This window comes from Saccopteryx leptura, chromosome 2, assembly GCF_036850995.1.
Source record: "Saccopteryx leptura isolate mSacLep1 chromosome 2, mSacLep1_pri_phased_curated, whole genome shotgun sequence".
Lineage (NCBI taxonomy): Eukaryota > Metazoa > Chordata > Mammalia > Chiroptera > Emballonuridae > Saccopteryx > Saccopteryx leptura.
This window is the reverse complement of record NC_089504.1, coordinates 126558688-126575379: the sequence shown is the minus strand read 5'-3', so window position 1 is coordinate 126575379 and position 16692 is coordinate 126558688. Positions and strand designations below refer to the sequence as shown.

The 16692-nt window shown below is 30.3% G+C and overlaps 1 protein-coding gene across 6 annotated transcripts in view; it reads left to right on the top strand.

Annotated features, from left to right (window-relative positions):
- The window catches only part of LRRIQ1 (leucine rich repeats and IQ motif containing 1), a 257738-nt gene that overhangs the window by 61144 nt on the left and 179902 nt on the right, over positions 1-16692 (top strand). For all 6 annotated transcript variants that reach the window (XM_066368683.1, XM_066368686.1, XM_066368685.1 and 3 more), the window contains exons 11-12: positions 12621-12814; positions 13372-13499. In XM_066368683.1, the coding sequence (XP_066224780.1) occupies positions 12621-12814; positions 13372-13499 (322 nt within the window). The remainder of the gene's footprint in view (positions 1-12620; positions 12815-13371; positions 13500-16692) is intronic.

The window sequence follows — 16692 nt, the reverse complement described above, 5'->3', positions numbered from 1 at the left end:
ATTTCTACAACTTTTATGTGATGTAAACATTTTTTGTTTTTGTTATTATTTTGTCAAGGCTGCCTGGAAAATTCTAATCTTGATTTGTAGCAGTTTATTCACTAATAATCAGTTAAGTATAGTTCAATAATTATATGCAATTGCCGACATACTTGAGTTTAAATTTACTATCTTACTATTTGATTCTATTTGTTTTTGTTTTTTCTCTTTTCTATGGTTTGCTTGAAATTTTAAATTATTCAGTTTTTCCTTCTTACTACATTGCCAGTTATATAGTATTATTTTACTATTCCTTTAGTTTACTCTAAATATTACATCATGCCTTAATTTACCAAATCTAAATTTATTTTGTACTTTCCTCTTTTTCCAAGACAATGTCAAGGTTGTAGAACACTTCAACTTCATTAACTCCCTTCCAATGTTATGTGCTATTGTTGTCATTAACCATGTGTGTGTGAGTGTGTGTGTGTGTGTGTGTGTGTGTGGACTGCTTTAAGACATTATTATTTTATAAAGTCATTATCATTTAGATTCATCCACTTTTTAAAACCTTTCCATTGTTCTTTATTTCATCTTCCATCTACCATATTTCTTCTGGTGCAGGTCTGCTAGAATGAATTCTTTCAGATCTTATTTAGTTGAGTATGCTTTTAACATAAATACAAACACATGCTTACATATTTGTGTATGTAATTTGAGATATACACTTATCATTTTACATGTATTTTGCATTGTGGATATATTCTATTTTATACTCACTTTCCCTGCTTACGTTGATATGCAACAACCTAATGGTTGATCCTTGGAAGATACTCTATACTCTTTTTAAGATCTTTCTTTTGGTCTATTGTTTTTATCAGTTACTCTAATATTCCTACTTGTGGTCACCCTAGAATTCATTCTGTTTCAATTCATTGTGCCCCTTAAATCTATGGGTTGACATATTTATTCAGTTTTGAAAAATTCTGTGTCATTTCTCTACACATGTACATATGTACCTGTAGATCTATAGACAGATAGATATAAATCCCCCTTATAGTATATAATCCTTTTAAATTTAGAATTATACTCTTATAACATTTTAAACTTTAATTTTTTTATTAATTTTTAGAGAGGAGAATGTGTGTGTGTGTGTGTGTGTGTGTGTGTGAGAGAGAGAGAGAGAGAGAGAGAGAGAGAGAGAGAGAGAGAAGGGGGAGGGAGGAGCAGGAAGCATCAACTCCCATATGTGCCTTGACCAGGCAAGCCCAGGGTTTTGAACTGGCGACCTCAGCATTTCCAGGTTCACGCTTTATCCACTGCACCACCACAGGTCAGGCAACTCTTATAACATTATATATATATAATGTTACATTTCTATGAATCACTCTGGATGTTTTCTTGTGGCTCAGTTAGTTTACTAAATTTCTCTTCATCTGTGTCTAATATGTCCAATCTATCCATGAAAGACTTGTTTGTAGTTACAGCTTTTCAGTTTTAGAATTTTTTGCTTTTTTATTTTGCATTCAACTAACATTTTATAATGTTTAATGTATAAGTTTTAATATTTAACTTCTATGTATTTAACAAAGTTTTGTTAATTTCTGTTAGATTACTTACTGATTCTCTGTGAATGGTTTCTATTTTCTGTTGATTTTTTTCATTTTCCTTCACACAGTGTTAACTTGTTTAAATTTTTATTATTTTGTAGTCAGAGATTACTAAGAAAAAATAAAACTGTATAATCCAATTGAGGTAATGATGTTGTTATTTTCTCCAGAGGTTTTTATTGTTTGGAGCTACAAGCATTAGCAATATCTGTGCAGCTAAATCCATATGTACATTGATATTGAGACTCTTTAAAGGTGGGCTCCTGGACCTTGGGAGTTGTTCTATATTTGGATTAATATGCAGCACATGCAGATCCCAACCAAAAGTTAAGGAGGGATTCGTTAGGCCTCCTTCTCTAAGGAGAGCCCTGGAGCCCACATTTTGACTCCCTAGTATTGCAAGCCATCCTTTCCTAGAATGAATGGATATACTAAATAATGTGCTCATTTCACTTTTTCTGAAATTTAACCCTCTTCTTTATTGTTTTAATTCTCTAATGCCTTGAGAAAATATGTTTATACTTTGTCATTGTTTTTCTAGTTATGAATAAATAATTGTTTCTCGTTACCTACCCACTTCGTCTTCACTGTAAACAGAAAGCCTTTGCCGCACTCCTGATTTCTCCCTCCCCCACGTCTTCTTCCGAGTTTAAGGGTGTGTTTTTATCCCCTCATTTCCTCTTTTTTCTCTTACTTCCTTTGATAGCTATATATTTATTTATTTAGTGGCTACCGTGGAAATGATAAAATGTGCTCAATTCCTCTCAAGTTACTTTATGTCACTACCTCAACTTTCCTAATTAATACGTGTTTTTTCTTGTTCAGGATTTTAACTACATTTCTATTTAACTCTTCATAGACTACCTTATGGTTGTTTTATACTTCCAAAGTTTGATTATATTTGCCCATATTTATTGTATTTCTATCCTTTATTCTTCTTTCACTTAAAATCTTAAATCACTTCTTTTTTTCCTGATATAGATCCTTTAAATTTTCTTGTAATAATGGTTGGTGGAAAATTCTACCAGATTTTGTTTGCAAATGTCTTTTATTTAGCATTTATATTTCAATCATTTAACTTACTGTATTTTTCTATATTGAAGTTTATTTTCTATCAGTAATTGTAGATATTATTCTGTTACTTCTCAACTTTCCCTGTTGCTATTAGAAGTCAGGTATCAGTTACACTTATGAAACTTCTGAGGTTATTTCCTACGCCGTTTACAAGTATTTTTCCTTTGTCATTGCTGCTATGCTTTTACTCTGCTGTGTGTAGGTTTAGGCGTGAATTTCTTTTTCATGCATCTTATTTTCAGTTTGATGAAATTAATGAATATGTGGCTTGTACTCTTTAATTTTTAAGCTATTAATATTTGTCAGCCATTATCTCTCCAAAGTTTTTTCTTACTCATTTTTCCCTCTCCTTCTGAAACACTAGATACATATTAGATCTTTTTATGTCTGCTTTTATATTTTTTATATCTATCTCTTTGTCTTTTTGTTGTCTCCAGATAATTTCTGTATATCTGTATTCCAGCTGACAAATTCTGACTTGCTATTAATCCTAGTTATTATGTTTTTAATTAATTTCAATTAGTTTGATTTAAGTATGGGTCTAGTTTTTCTAAAATTACTTGTTTCCCCTAACTCTTACTTATAGCACCTTATTTTATTGTGTATTTTATGTGATCTTTTTGGTCACCTGTTTAATTTCCTTAAAATTTAAGCTTTGTGATTATCCTTACATATGGGATGACAATTTGTTTTTTAGAGAGAATTTTTCAGATGCCAGGAAACACAACCAATCTATAGTCATTTGTGCTACATTTTGGGGGAAAGTTTTCTGATCACAATTAAAGTGAAATTGAGCTGCAAACCTATGAGAGAATCAGCTTGTGTTTATTAATTTAACAGGTAGATTTTCCTTCTTTTGCTTAATACTGAGATTTGAAACAGACAATTTAATTTCTTTTTCTCTGATTGGGTATAGGTGATCAGGCTTTATTTTTGTGAAGTTATCTGTTATACTTATCTACTATAGGTACCATAAATTATGAGTTTTGGCTCTTCAAACTGTGAGGCTATAGAAATTGATCTTCCGATACATCAGATTTAATACATTTTCTCACTCTAAAAACTGGCTTTACTGGCCTGACCTGTGGTGGCGCAGTGGATAAAAGCTTCGACCTGGAAATGCTGAGGTTGCCGGTTCAAAACCCTGGGCTTGCCTGGTCAAGGCACATGTGGGAGTTGATGCTTCCTGCTCCTCCCTCTCCCTTCGCTCTCTCTCTCTCTCTCTCCTCTCTAAAAATTAATAAAAAAAAACTTTAAAAAACTGGCTTTACTGTTCTTTTTATTCTCTTTACCTATAATATTTATTTATATTTTAGGTAAAGAATTGTTTACCTGCTAAATAACTCATTTGGGTACATTTTTAAAAATATAATGACTGTGTTAAATTATTTTCAGAGGTAAAGGTCATAAGGTCATATCTGACCTATAATTTCTGGATATGGGATTTTAATTTTTTTCTAAGTAACTTTTAACCTGAAGAATTACTATATGTTGTTATTGTCTAAACTTATAATGTAAAATAATAAAATAATGATCTATCATCCTACTATCCAGATATAGCCAGTATTGATGAATTTTTCAATTGTTTTCTATACATTTGAAAATCATCACTTTAATATTATTTTAAAATTTACTTCATTCACTTAATAAATTTTAAATATTTTTACATGTTATACTTTTTTAAAAAATATCCTACTTGAACTTATCATGTGAAAGATTCTTGAGCAGAAATTCCATATCCTTTTTTTATTTCCATGCAAGACATGGTGCTGGACTAGTAGAATGAGTCTCTGATGAGATTTATATTACAAGTAAATCCATTTTTGAAAAAAAAATTCATATTTGTGTAGAAATGTGGAGAATATAAATGATTTATATATTTTAACATATAATATACTTGCCTTGACTTGTTGGCTCAGCAGTAGAGCATTTGCTCTGAGTGTGGAAGTCCTGGGTTTGATTCTGGTCAGGGCACACAGGAGAAGCACCCATCTGATTTTTCACCATTCCCCTTTTCTCTCTCTCTCTCTCGCTCTCGCTCTCGCTCTCTCCTCTCCCGCTCCCTCAGCCATGGCTCATTCAAGCAAGTTGCCCCCCAGCACTGAGGAGAGCACCATGGCCTGCCGCAGGTGCTAAAAATAGCTTGATTGCTGAGCAACTAAGCAAAGGCCCCAGGTGGGCAGAGCATGGGACTTTCCAGGTAGATGCCAGTCTGGGTGCATGAAAGAGTCTGTTTGCCTCTCCGCCTGTCACTTAATAGTACTACTAATAATAAAACATATAATATACTTTATGCCTATTATTTAAAGAAATTGGAAAAAATATGACATAACAGTTTAGAAAATAAAACTGTAAAAAACATAACTCTTTAATAGAAATTCAAAACTCTTTGAAGAATAACTGTATTCTTCCTATATGAAGAAGGTATATTATAATGGAACAAAAAGTTGATCAAAATTAGAACTCACCTGGATGAATATTATAACTAGCTAATCATGCCTACTTTTTCTATGTAAATAAATGTACTAGGATAAAGTTTTGTTAGAGAATGTTTAGGTAAGTAAAATTGAATTCAAAATTAGAAAAAAGTTTTAATAATATCTGTGATTATTAGACTACACCACTACTGGTATAGAGCATCAACTTGAATTTAAGAAAAGTACAATGATTTATAAAGTAAGCAATTGTTGAAATATATTAAAATATTATAAATTAATTTAATGGTGAACAAAATTTATCCATATGTGAGTTACTGTCTGGATACATTTGTTTTCAATCAATTTCCTGTAAGCTGAGACATATTTTAAAACTCCCAAAAGTATTGTTAAATAGTAGATCAGAAAATCATATGAAAATATTTTGACTTCAATATTTTAGTCCATATCTTTTGGCTTCCTTATACTAGAAATGATAAAATTATCTTATTTCCACTTCCATTTTTCCCTTCTAGCTTTTTAGTTATAATTTTTATTGTTCATTAATTTATTAAAATTTGTGCTTTTGATTTCATATGTTTTAGAAAATACTCCTCTTTAAAAAAACTAAAATAAATTAGAATATTTATACTTTCTCCAATCATTTGTCCCTCACAATTTTTATTACATCACGATTCATGACTTTATATGTATTTCAGCAACATTAGATTTGTATGCAAATAGGTCAGTATTACTTCTTTTTACAACTGCTTCTTTTATATTTTTTCTGTCTGGATTACATGTTCATTGCTTGTTTTATATTTTGTTTTTCAAAATGGGTTAATGGATGTTATATTCCCTAAATTGTTTCACATATGAGAGTATATATAGGTCATTTTCTTCACACTTAAATGAGAATATATTTGTGCATCCTATTTTTAGGTCACACTTTTACTTGGCACTTTGCAGGCATTGGTCCATTGCGTGTAGGACACTGTGTGTTGCTGTGGTAAACCTAGAAGCTAAGCTGATTTTTGTCCCCTCAAAGCTGATTTGTGTCTATATTCCAGAATAGCATTTTCTTTATTCTTGATCAATAACTTAACCACAAATCATCTTATTGTCAATAAATCCACACAAATTTGTCTTGGAATGTAATGTCCTTTTCAAACTACAGATTAAGTTTTTCTTTCATTTCTGCAACACTTTGGTTTTTATGTATTTGAAAACATTTCTGGCTTAATTTTATTTTTCAGTAATAGATGATCCATATTTTTGTTGACTTTGTCTTTCATGTCTATTATTTTTTAATTAATTTAATCTATGTCTTGTTAGCTTTGCTCCTTTATATTTTATGCTCAGTGTGATTATCTCTGTTTTGTGGGCAATATAATCTTTAGCTCTCTGTTCTATAAATGTTACTTCTAAATTATTTATTAGTTTGTCATAGTTCATTTTGGTCCATTTGTTTACCTATATTTGTTGTTTTAATATTTTTGAATTCTTGTTACATTAAATTTTTAAAAAATATTCTCATATAGTCCAAAGCATTTTCAACATATTTTCTTTCTCATGTTTTCCTCAGACCAGAATACTTACTGTATTAGTTATATGTTATTGTGAAGCAATAACCCTAAAACTTAGATTTTAAAACCACAAGCTTTTATTACCTCGTATTTTCTGTGGCTCAGGAATTTGGGACTGGCTTAGCCGGGTGTTTTGGCCCAGGGTCTCATGAGGTTGCAGCCAAACTTTTACCCAGGACTGCCTTCATCCCACACACAGCTCCGTGAGGCTGGAGGACCTACTTCCAGGCTCACTCACATGGTTGTTGGAAGACCTCAGTTCCACATATATTTTAGATGACTTTGCTTTATCTCATTAAGCTAGTTGTTAGGTTTTATAATCATCATTTGCTGTATTTTTTAATGCATATTCTCTCTCACTGTTATACAGTGTGTCCATAAAGTCATGGTGCACTTTTGACTGGTCACAGGAAAGCAACAAAAGACGATTAAAATGTGAAATCTGCACCAAATAAAAAGAAAACTCTCTGTTTCATACCTATTCAGTGCAGTTCTATGTGGGCTCACGCACAGATTTTTTAGGGCTCCTTAGGTAGCTTTCCCGTATAGCCTCTACAGACTCGTCACTGACTGATGGCCTACCAGAACGGGGTTTCTCCACCAAACTGCCAGTTTCCTTCAACTGCTTATCCCACCGAGTAATGTTATTCCTATGTGGTGGTGCTTCATTATAAATGCACCAATACTCACGTTGCACTTTGGTCACGGATTAGAATTTAGCGAGCCACAGAACACACTGAACTTTTCTCTGTACCGTCCACAGCTGCTCCGCTGTATACACGGTGTTACATCATCATCTGCGCATGCACACATGCTGCCACATCATCCTACAGAAACTGGGAGGGTTTTCCTTTTATTTGGTGCTGATTTCACATTTCTATCGTCTTTTGTTGCTTTCCTGTGACCGGTCAAAAGTGCACCATGACTTTACAGACACACTGTATTTAGGCCTACCAAATTTTCTTTTTGCTATTTCACTGAATTTTTTTTAAATCTTTCATCTTAAAATCTGTGAAGTATGCCCTCCTATCTATGCATAGTTCCTCCATTTTAATTGTATAACAAATGCTTTTGAGAGGTGACAATCAGATATTCCTAAGTTTTTCTACAGTTCTACAACTGTTTGTTGTTGCTGGCTGTGGTCAGGATTAAATACGAAATAACAGTTCCATTCAATACTTATTCTAATCTTTTTCAATTATATTGTTTTTTAAAAATATTATATAAGAAATGCATTCTCATTTTAAAATTTCAAAAATAAAGAAATATACAAATTAAGCATTAAAATTTTGTCTCTCTATAACACCTTCTCTTTTTTATTTTTTAGGAGTAACCACTGTTCACAGTTGCTTATGAATTAGTTAAGACTTTGTCCTATGCAATGCAATTAAAGATAGGTAGATTTAGATTCAGGTATACTCAGGTGTTAAAAGTCTATGTAGGTAATACATCATAGACACTCTTCTATGTCAGGATACTTCATATTGAAAATCATATATATTCATTTTATAGATACTCCATAATTTATATAACTATTTATGTTCTAATAAACATTTAACTTACCTTCATTTCTTTGTTTTTCAATATGGCAAAGTTCATTTACATACCATTTTATAGTTTTGTGTGTATTACTATATAATGGATTCCAAGAAGTAGAAATGCTCAGATATACATCTTTATCTGAAGCTTGAATCATGGTAATTTCACCAGATGGGAATCTCGAACACTTTGTAGCGTACACCAATCGTACCCTCTCTGTGTACTGATTGAAAATTGTGTTGTCTTAATATCTGAAATTAGCTGATAGCTTTACTTTATTCTCCCTATCCAGACATATTGCTTCTCACGTGTACACACAACACAAAGGTAGAAACATATGGGGCATGTTTGAAGAAAAGCAAGGAGGTCAATATGTTAGATTGAACCAAGAGAAGGGGACAGTAGTACAACTTAGTAGTATGAATTCAGAGATAGGGTGTTGTGGGTCTTTTTAAGGACTTTGGAGAAAAATTCTCTCCATGATCAAATATTTAAAAAGTAGTCTACACTCAGGGTCTCCACTTCCACTGCACTGTGGCTTCTAATGGATTACTCTATTGATGCCTCTAGCAAATTGGCTTCTCGGCCATAGCAGTGGCCTCTTCATACTATTTTGTCCATGCTGACTCATACTGTAGATCATGTATAATTTAATGCAAATAAAAATGCCTTTGATAATTATAAATTATATAGTTTTATTTTTAGTTTTACTAATGACTGTCATCATCACAGAATTCAGTTTGCCTTGTCCTCTGTTTTTCCAGTTGTTCTGCTTTATCTGCTATTTCTTTTCAGTTTTTTATGCCAAATCTTTCACCTTTTTTTAGTGTGTAACCTTTCATTCATGGTTCTCTTTCTGGGAAAAGTTTCACAAATGTATCCTCCACTCTAAATGACAACAGAAAATTTTATTTCTGATTAGCTCGGAAAAACTTAAGAGTAATGTACATGGCTTTTAAAATATTTAGCTTGTAAAAGTGGCTTGTTTAACACATTTAAATATGTAAATAAAAGACATTTGAAGTTACGCAACTACAAATTTATATTAATTGGTATTTCCTTCATCTTAGAAAGCATTTATCTGCTTCTGTGGATTAACTGATGCTCATTAGATATGGTCATAAGGCATACTATACTCCAAAGTATTTGATTTTTTATTTCAGCAGATTTTATATTACATTGTGGCCTATACATGTTTACTCTTATATATAATATTCTATTTATAATCCCTTGGGTTAGTGATATTTAAATGTTCTATTATTTTAACTTAGTCAAATATGTGATAGGGCAGAAAATTTTACTACCTGAATGACATCAAGTAACAATTTTTTCTAAGTCATACTTACTATTTTAGATTATAGGAAAATACCAGTACATTGATTTTAGATAAAAATTTAAAAAATGTAAGATTACTGTGTAAATTTAAATTTCAGTCTCTCTTTTCTCCTTAAGGTCATCTATGCCTTTTCCTGCTTCTCTTAGATATTGTGTAATTTATTTCTCATTATAAAATATTTAAGTAATTATTCATAACATTAAGATGCTTTGACACAAACTGTTAGAGATGCTACAATTTTAAAATACAATTTTTCTTGAAATGTATCTCTATGAAATGTTTTATACTACACTTATAATACTATTACGTTATCTGAATTTTAAAAATATATATAGAATTAAGTATTCTTGTGAGATATTGATAATGCTTCTTTTATTTCTCCATTTTTTGGTACAAGCAGTTGTTTGCCTTTTCTTCCTGTTAATCTCAATATATAATAAAAGGAAAATATATTCAAATGTTTTAAATTTTTTCAGGATGAATTGATTACATAAATTCCAGATTATTAGGCTTTATGTATGATTATGTTTCTTTCAAGATTATCTTTAAACTTATTATCAAATAAATTTTTTGGTAGGAAAATTGATGTCGATTTCAACATTCAATTAAAAATATTTTGTGGACTTTGACAAAATAATCAGAATGGATTCACCAAGATTTAGCCTTGACTACTCCCAAATGTATAATACTCACTGAAGACATTCTGCTTACTAGTACTTACTCTAGACCAGTGGAAGTCAACCTGGTCCCTACCACCCACTAGTAGGCATTCCAGCTTTCATGGTGGGCGGTAGTGGAGCAACCAAAGTATAAATAAAAAGATAGATTTAACTATAGTAAGTTGTTTATAAAGGTTTATTCTGCCAAACTTAATGAAAATCTGACATAAAGTACTTGGTAAGTAATTATTATTATATGCTTTAACTTGCTGTAACTCTGCTTTATAAATTTTATAAAGTTAATTCTCTACTTTATAAATTACCATTACTGTGGAACTGATGGGTGGTTAGAAAATTTTACTACTAACAGATACAAAAGTGGGTAGTAGGTATAAAAAGGTTGACTACCCCTACTCTAGACCTTAAATCATATTTTCAGCTTTTCAGTATCACTTCCTTTAACTGGGCATTATAGAGAACATATACTGTTCTTTGTTTGATCTAAGCATTTTCTAGATTCAACATCTTTCATAAAACATTTTTTCCAGTTTTATCGAGAAATAGTTGACACACATCACTGCATACAGTGAAGATGTATGATGGTTTGATTTAATATATTGTGAGATGATTGCAGTAGGGTCAGCTAACCTGCATAGTCTTCATAGATGCAATAAAAAAGAGAAGAAAAACATTCTCCTTGGGATGAGAACTCATGTGTTTACTCTCTTAATAGTTTCCTTGTATTTTACACAGCAGTGTTAGCTACAGTCATTATGCTGTACAGTATATTTCTAGTACTTATTTACCTTATTAGTTTGTACCTTTTGATTACCTTCCTCCAAATTTTCTATCCCCTACACTCTGCTTCTGGTAGCCACAAGTCTGATCTCTTTTTTATGAGATTGTTGGTTTTATTTTGTTTGTTAGTTTTTAGATTGTATATATAAGTGAGATCATACAGAATATTTGTGTTTCTCTGTCTGACTTATTACACTTAGCATATGGCCTCAAGGTTCATATGTTATCATAAATGACAGTATTTCCTTGTGGGTTTTTTTTTAATGGCAGAATAGTTCTTAGATGAAACTTTTAAAGGCTTTCTCAGCATCTCTTTTCAATACTAACCTCTGATGGGCTTATTTAAACAACTGTTTTTTCCTTATGACCACTGAGCTGTATTCTAAGCCTCCTGTTTTTGTTATTTTGGATAGTGTCATATTGATTTTATGTTTATCTAATTAAAAAGGAGTCCATTTGTGACATCTTGAAATACCTAAAGAATATGATAATATTTCTTTGGTTTTATTTTTTTTTAAATTTATTTTCCAATTACAATTGACACACAATATTATATTAGTTTCGGGTATACAACATAGTGATTAGATATTTATATAAATTATGAAATAATCACTTTGTTAAGTCTCTTACCCACCTGATAGCATATGTAGTTATTATAAGATTATTGAGCATTTTCCCTATGCTATACTTTAAATCCCTGTAACTATATATTTTTAAAACTAGCAATTTGTACTTCTTACTTCTTTCCAATTTTTTTACCCATCCACCCAACCTTCCTCTGATGATGACTGTCAGTTTTTTCTCTATATCTGTTGGTTTATTTGTGCCTTTTCTGTTTGTTAATTTTGGGTTTTTGATTCCACTTATTAGTGAAATCCTATGGTAGCTGTCTTTCTTTGTCTGACTTACCACATTTAGCACATGACCCTTGAGGTCCATTCTTATCACAGATGGTAAGGTTTCATTCTTTTTTATAGCTGAGTAATATTCCATTGTATGTGTGTACAAGGGAATATTCTTTATTCATTTGTCTATCAATGAACATTTACCTTGCTTCATTGCTTTGTTGGTTATAATATGGCTGTGACTACTTCATTTGGGAATCTAAAGCAGTATCTCAGTAAAGTGGAATTAAAATGGCATCCTTTTAAAATTGTATATTTAAACTTAAGTGAGGATTCAAATTAAAAATGTCAAATCACTATTTTGTATACCTGAAACTAATATAACCAATATAAGCTTATACACCAATTATACTTAAATAAAAATAAATATTAAAAAATTAACCTCTTGAAACCAAGTTCAAAATTATTTTTTAAAAAGGAAATCTTCTACCTGTTGTTTCATTGTCATTTCAAAATAAAACATTCAGTGCCCAATGTATGCCTTTTAGCATTTTGTTTATTTTCAGTTGATACATGTTATTTAAATATGTATTTCTCCAGACAAGTTTAAATAATAACACATTTTACAGTTACACATTTTCATTAGGAATTTGGTCTAAGTCTTATCTTGTAATTAGAAATATTGGGAAATATAAATGTGCAATTATTTATAAACAGAAACTCTTTTTTAAATTCTGGAAGAATTATGGTAAAAATGATCTTGGAAATTTTTTCTTCCAGGTGGTTTAGAATCTTTGAAAAATCTTCAACAACTCATTGTGGACCACAATCAGCTAATTAGTACAAAAGGCCTTTGTGACTCTCCTGCCGTTATTTACCTGGATTGCTCACATAATCATCTTACTAAAGTTGAGGGTATTGAAAACTGTGGATTGCTCCAAATACTGAAATTACAGGGAAATTATCTAAGTGAGGTAATTTCTTTGAATTAATTGATTTCTGTGATTAATGCAACATTTTTATTTTAATGGAAATATCAACCACACATTTTAAAAGCAATTTTGATTATTTTTTCTTTGTTCTCTTTTACTTATCAACTGTATCTAATTTTCAGTTTATTTTAAATTATTGCACACTTTCCTCTATTTAAAATGTTTACCATCATTAGAATATTTTTAATTATATTTAATATTAGTTTATCTACTAATTTTATAATATCAAAATATAATCATTCAAAACTTTTCAGTTATATTTTAGTATGTAAGTGGGACCAAATTTTCTATCACAGAGTTCTAATTAAAATTTATCATGAAGTACCTTCTATAAAAAAATAAAATTCTAATTATGCAATTAATATTTAAAATTTTTGTTTAGACTAAAATTCTCATAACATTATACTTTGATTTAAGATATACATACAGTTTACCAGAACATATATGTTGTTAGTTTTAAAGGGTTTTATATTTTTAAAATAGATTAAATGACAAAAACATTTTGCTTAATATAAGCTAAAACCCAACTCTAAATATAGCTTCCATCATTGGAGAATCATGTTCTACTAAGAGAATTGTTCTTGGATGACAACAGCATTTCAACTGTTGAAGCATTTTCTTCATATTGGCTGCCTGTACTACAAAACCTGACTATGTCTCAAAACAGGTAAAAATGAACTTTATTTCAACAATAAGTGGAATGAATGATTGCTTAAATGTGTAATCTTCATAATAAGTAGAAAAGATGTTAGTTTTTTTCCCCAGTAATTCAATGAAAGTGAATCATAATAAATTTTTATGTAATTTATAAATTTAACTTTATAGAATTAAAAAAATAAAAGTGTACTGACTTATCATTGAATTTTATTTAGTAGACTTTTAATTGTCACTTATCCTACTCATTTTTTTTCTTTTTAAAAATGTACTTGGAGAATACTCTCAGGGCAGGTTTGTTTATATTTGTAAAAAATATAGTCCTTGGAAAATACAGGAGGTAGTTAATTTAATTCAGAAGGATGTCTCATTTTCTCAAATGGTACTTATTAAGTCCTAGAAGAATGATTTTTAATCTGCTCTCAACTTGCATGTCTTTTTGCAACTGTTAAGATTGATTTAAATTCGATTTCCCTTAGGATATAAAGTAACACTTAAAAAAATACCTTAACATTAAGTTGAGATGGGTATTTGTCATAGAATATCCCATTTGAAACCACCAAACATCTGGATCCTTGCAAAAATAACTGTTGAAACCAAAACAGGAGCACAATATGTGTGTCTCCCTCTGCTTAATATTTCATTGAGACCTATTCACTTTAATATGATTAATTTGTTCATGAAAGGCACATGGAATAGTGGAAAAGAATCACCTTTAGCATAAATTCCTTCTTTGAGTTGTATAGTTCTTGCAAAACAAGTGACCAAGGACAATCCAATGTTAATGTATGTATCTATTTTCCCCTTAAAATAAAGTTTTCTTTCAGTCTCTGCAACAATAGTGTTCATCCTTTGAGCATGTATGTCCAAAATGATCTAATATCTATTAAACTATTGCACTATTTGACAAATCAAAACTGAATGTGTATTCAAAAATTCCCTTAAGTTGTTTTAATCAGATTTAAAATGTGAAAGGTGATTTGACTGTAAAAGGACATTTATTCCAGAGCCAGCTCTATCAGATAAAAATGTTTAAGTAATTTGGGCATCCAAAAACCCATAGAGTCTTTTACATGTCCCAGGTAAGAGATATAATTTTACTAGAAATACTTAGGCATACTTTGGATATATGCAATAAGTCACTCAATTATTGACATATCTAGCATATACCATAGAAATGATTCTCAAGCTAAAATGATGAGCATAATATTTCAAAAGAAACAATGCCTTTAATTTTATTTAACAATTTAAATCATTATAGAAATATTCTACTTTTGCCCTAACAATCTCATGTACTAGGAGTTATATATACTAGAATATTAACATTTATTTTAGAGATGATAATAATTGGTATACTCAAACCAAATACTTTTTATAATATTGTTTGCATAGCCTTATACATTTGGATATTGAGGTGTTTTTTGCTATTTTGGGGGATACAAAATTAAGTAATATATGTCCTTTCCCTTATAATACCCTAAAGAATAAAAGGACTTAATCTTTGGCTTTAACTGTATTAGAAAAGAGATGAGAGTATTATATAATATGTTCTGTTTTGAACTTTTTAGTACTGCTTTCCTTTATATTTGAATGTCATTTTTGTGGGCCTCTCAAAGCTCTTTGCCCATGCAAGTGTCTCCCGTTTCTGAGAGGATGAAGGAAGAAAGTCTGTCGGAATCAGGAAAATGTGATTGATATGATTGGACATATATAGTAGTAAAATTATTTTTTAAAATCATAGTAAAAAGTATTTTTCAACCCTAAGACTGTTCAACATAAACAGTAAAGATTACTCATCTTACATGAAGCCTTTACATGCACATTGACTTTGTCAGAACTATGTCAGGTTTGATAAAACTCAGAATCAGCAGATTGAGATTTGAATTCTGAATCTATAATTTATCTGTCAGTTGATATTGAACAACTCTTTTCGCACCACCTGAACCTCACTCTTTGTTTATATATAAAAATGATAATTATACCTACCTTACCTATTTTATGGGATTTTAATGATAACTCAAAAGGAAAACATATGTGAATACATTTTACAAGCCTGAAAAGAATTTTATAAATGAGATATTTAAATTTGTGGCTAGCATGTCTTTTAAATTGTATATATTTTCCTTTTAATTTTTGATAAATATTTTCATCACAAGGAAGAAATTATGTCCATATGCTCTTTTTTTCAACAAATGAAATGCATATAAAGAATGATACTTAGTGTATATTGTTTGAAATACTCGTTTCATCCTGACTTCTGTTTTAAATTTTCATTAGGACATGTGACTGTTTTAAGTTTGACTCAGCGGAGTTCCAACTGGAAGACTCTCTGGCTTTGCAAGCCTTTCTACTTCCAGTGAGACTCTAAGTAGGAGCAGAAAGTGGAAACTATTACCCATTGGCTGCTCATTGTACAACTCTTTTGCTTTCTGTCGTCTTTGAAATTTATATCTTTTTTATGCCCAGGGCTAATGTGACAAGGTCAAATGGTATTAGGTTTTCACTAATGTCCTTTGTCTTTCTGGTTTGAATTTTCTTAGGAAAAATATACACAGAATGTCAGTAAAAGCAAAAGTTCTAGAGTTTTTGTGTTTTTTAAAAAAAATTCTACTATTATGTTTCTACTGTCCTAATGAATAGTCATAAAGGTGAATGAATAGCCACTTTTCTTGATTAAAATTTGCAAAAAAGAAAAAGAACATGGTTCTAAGAGCATGACTATGTGAAAAGATAAATTTCAATGTTATAAAAATATTTGGTCAAATCAAATAGTTCTTTCCTTGAATTGATATTTGCAAAGGGGATATTTGTTTTTAATTCTAAAACTTTATTAGTTACTCTTACTTGATGTCTTTATATAACTTATATTTTACCTACATGTTGCTCTGTAACTTATTGGTTGAAACTGATATACTCTAAAAAAAGAGAAAAACGTATTACTGATTAATCTTACCAAATCCTTTTAGTAGAACAGCAAAGACTTAGTAGTACAAACATATTAAAGCTAGATAACAAATATCATTTTTATTAATAAATACATTTATTAAAATTATATTTTAACTTTAATAACTTTAATTTCTTACTTGTAATAATAATGTAGAACATACCTGAATAAGATATGTCTTAATATTAGGGCTTAAATTCACTAAGTATACATTGACAAAGTTTTAAGCTTCTCTTTTCTTTCTTTCTTACTTTGTTTTTCT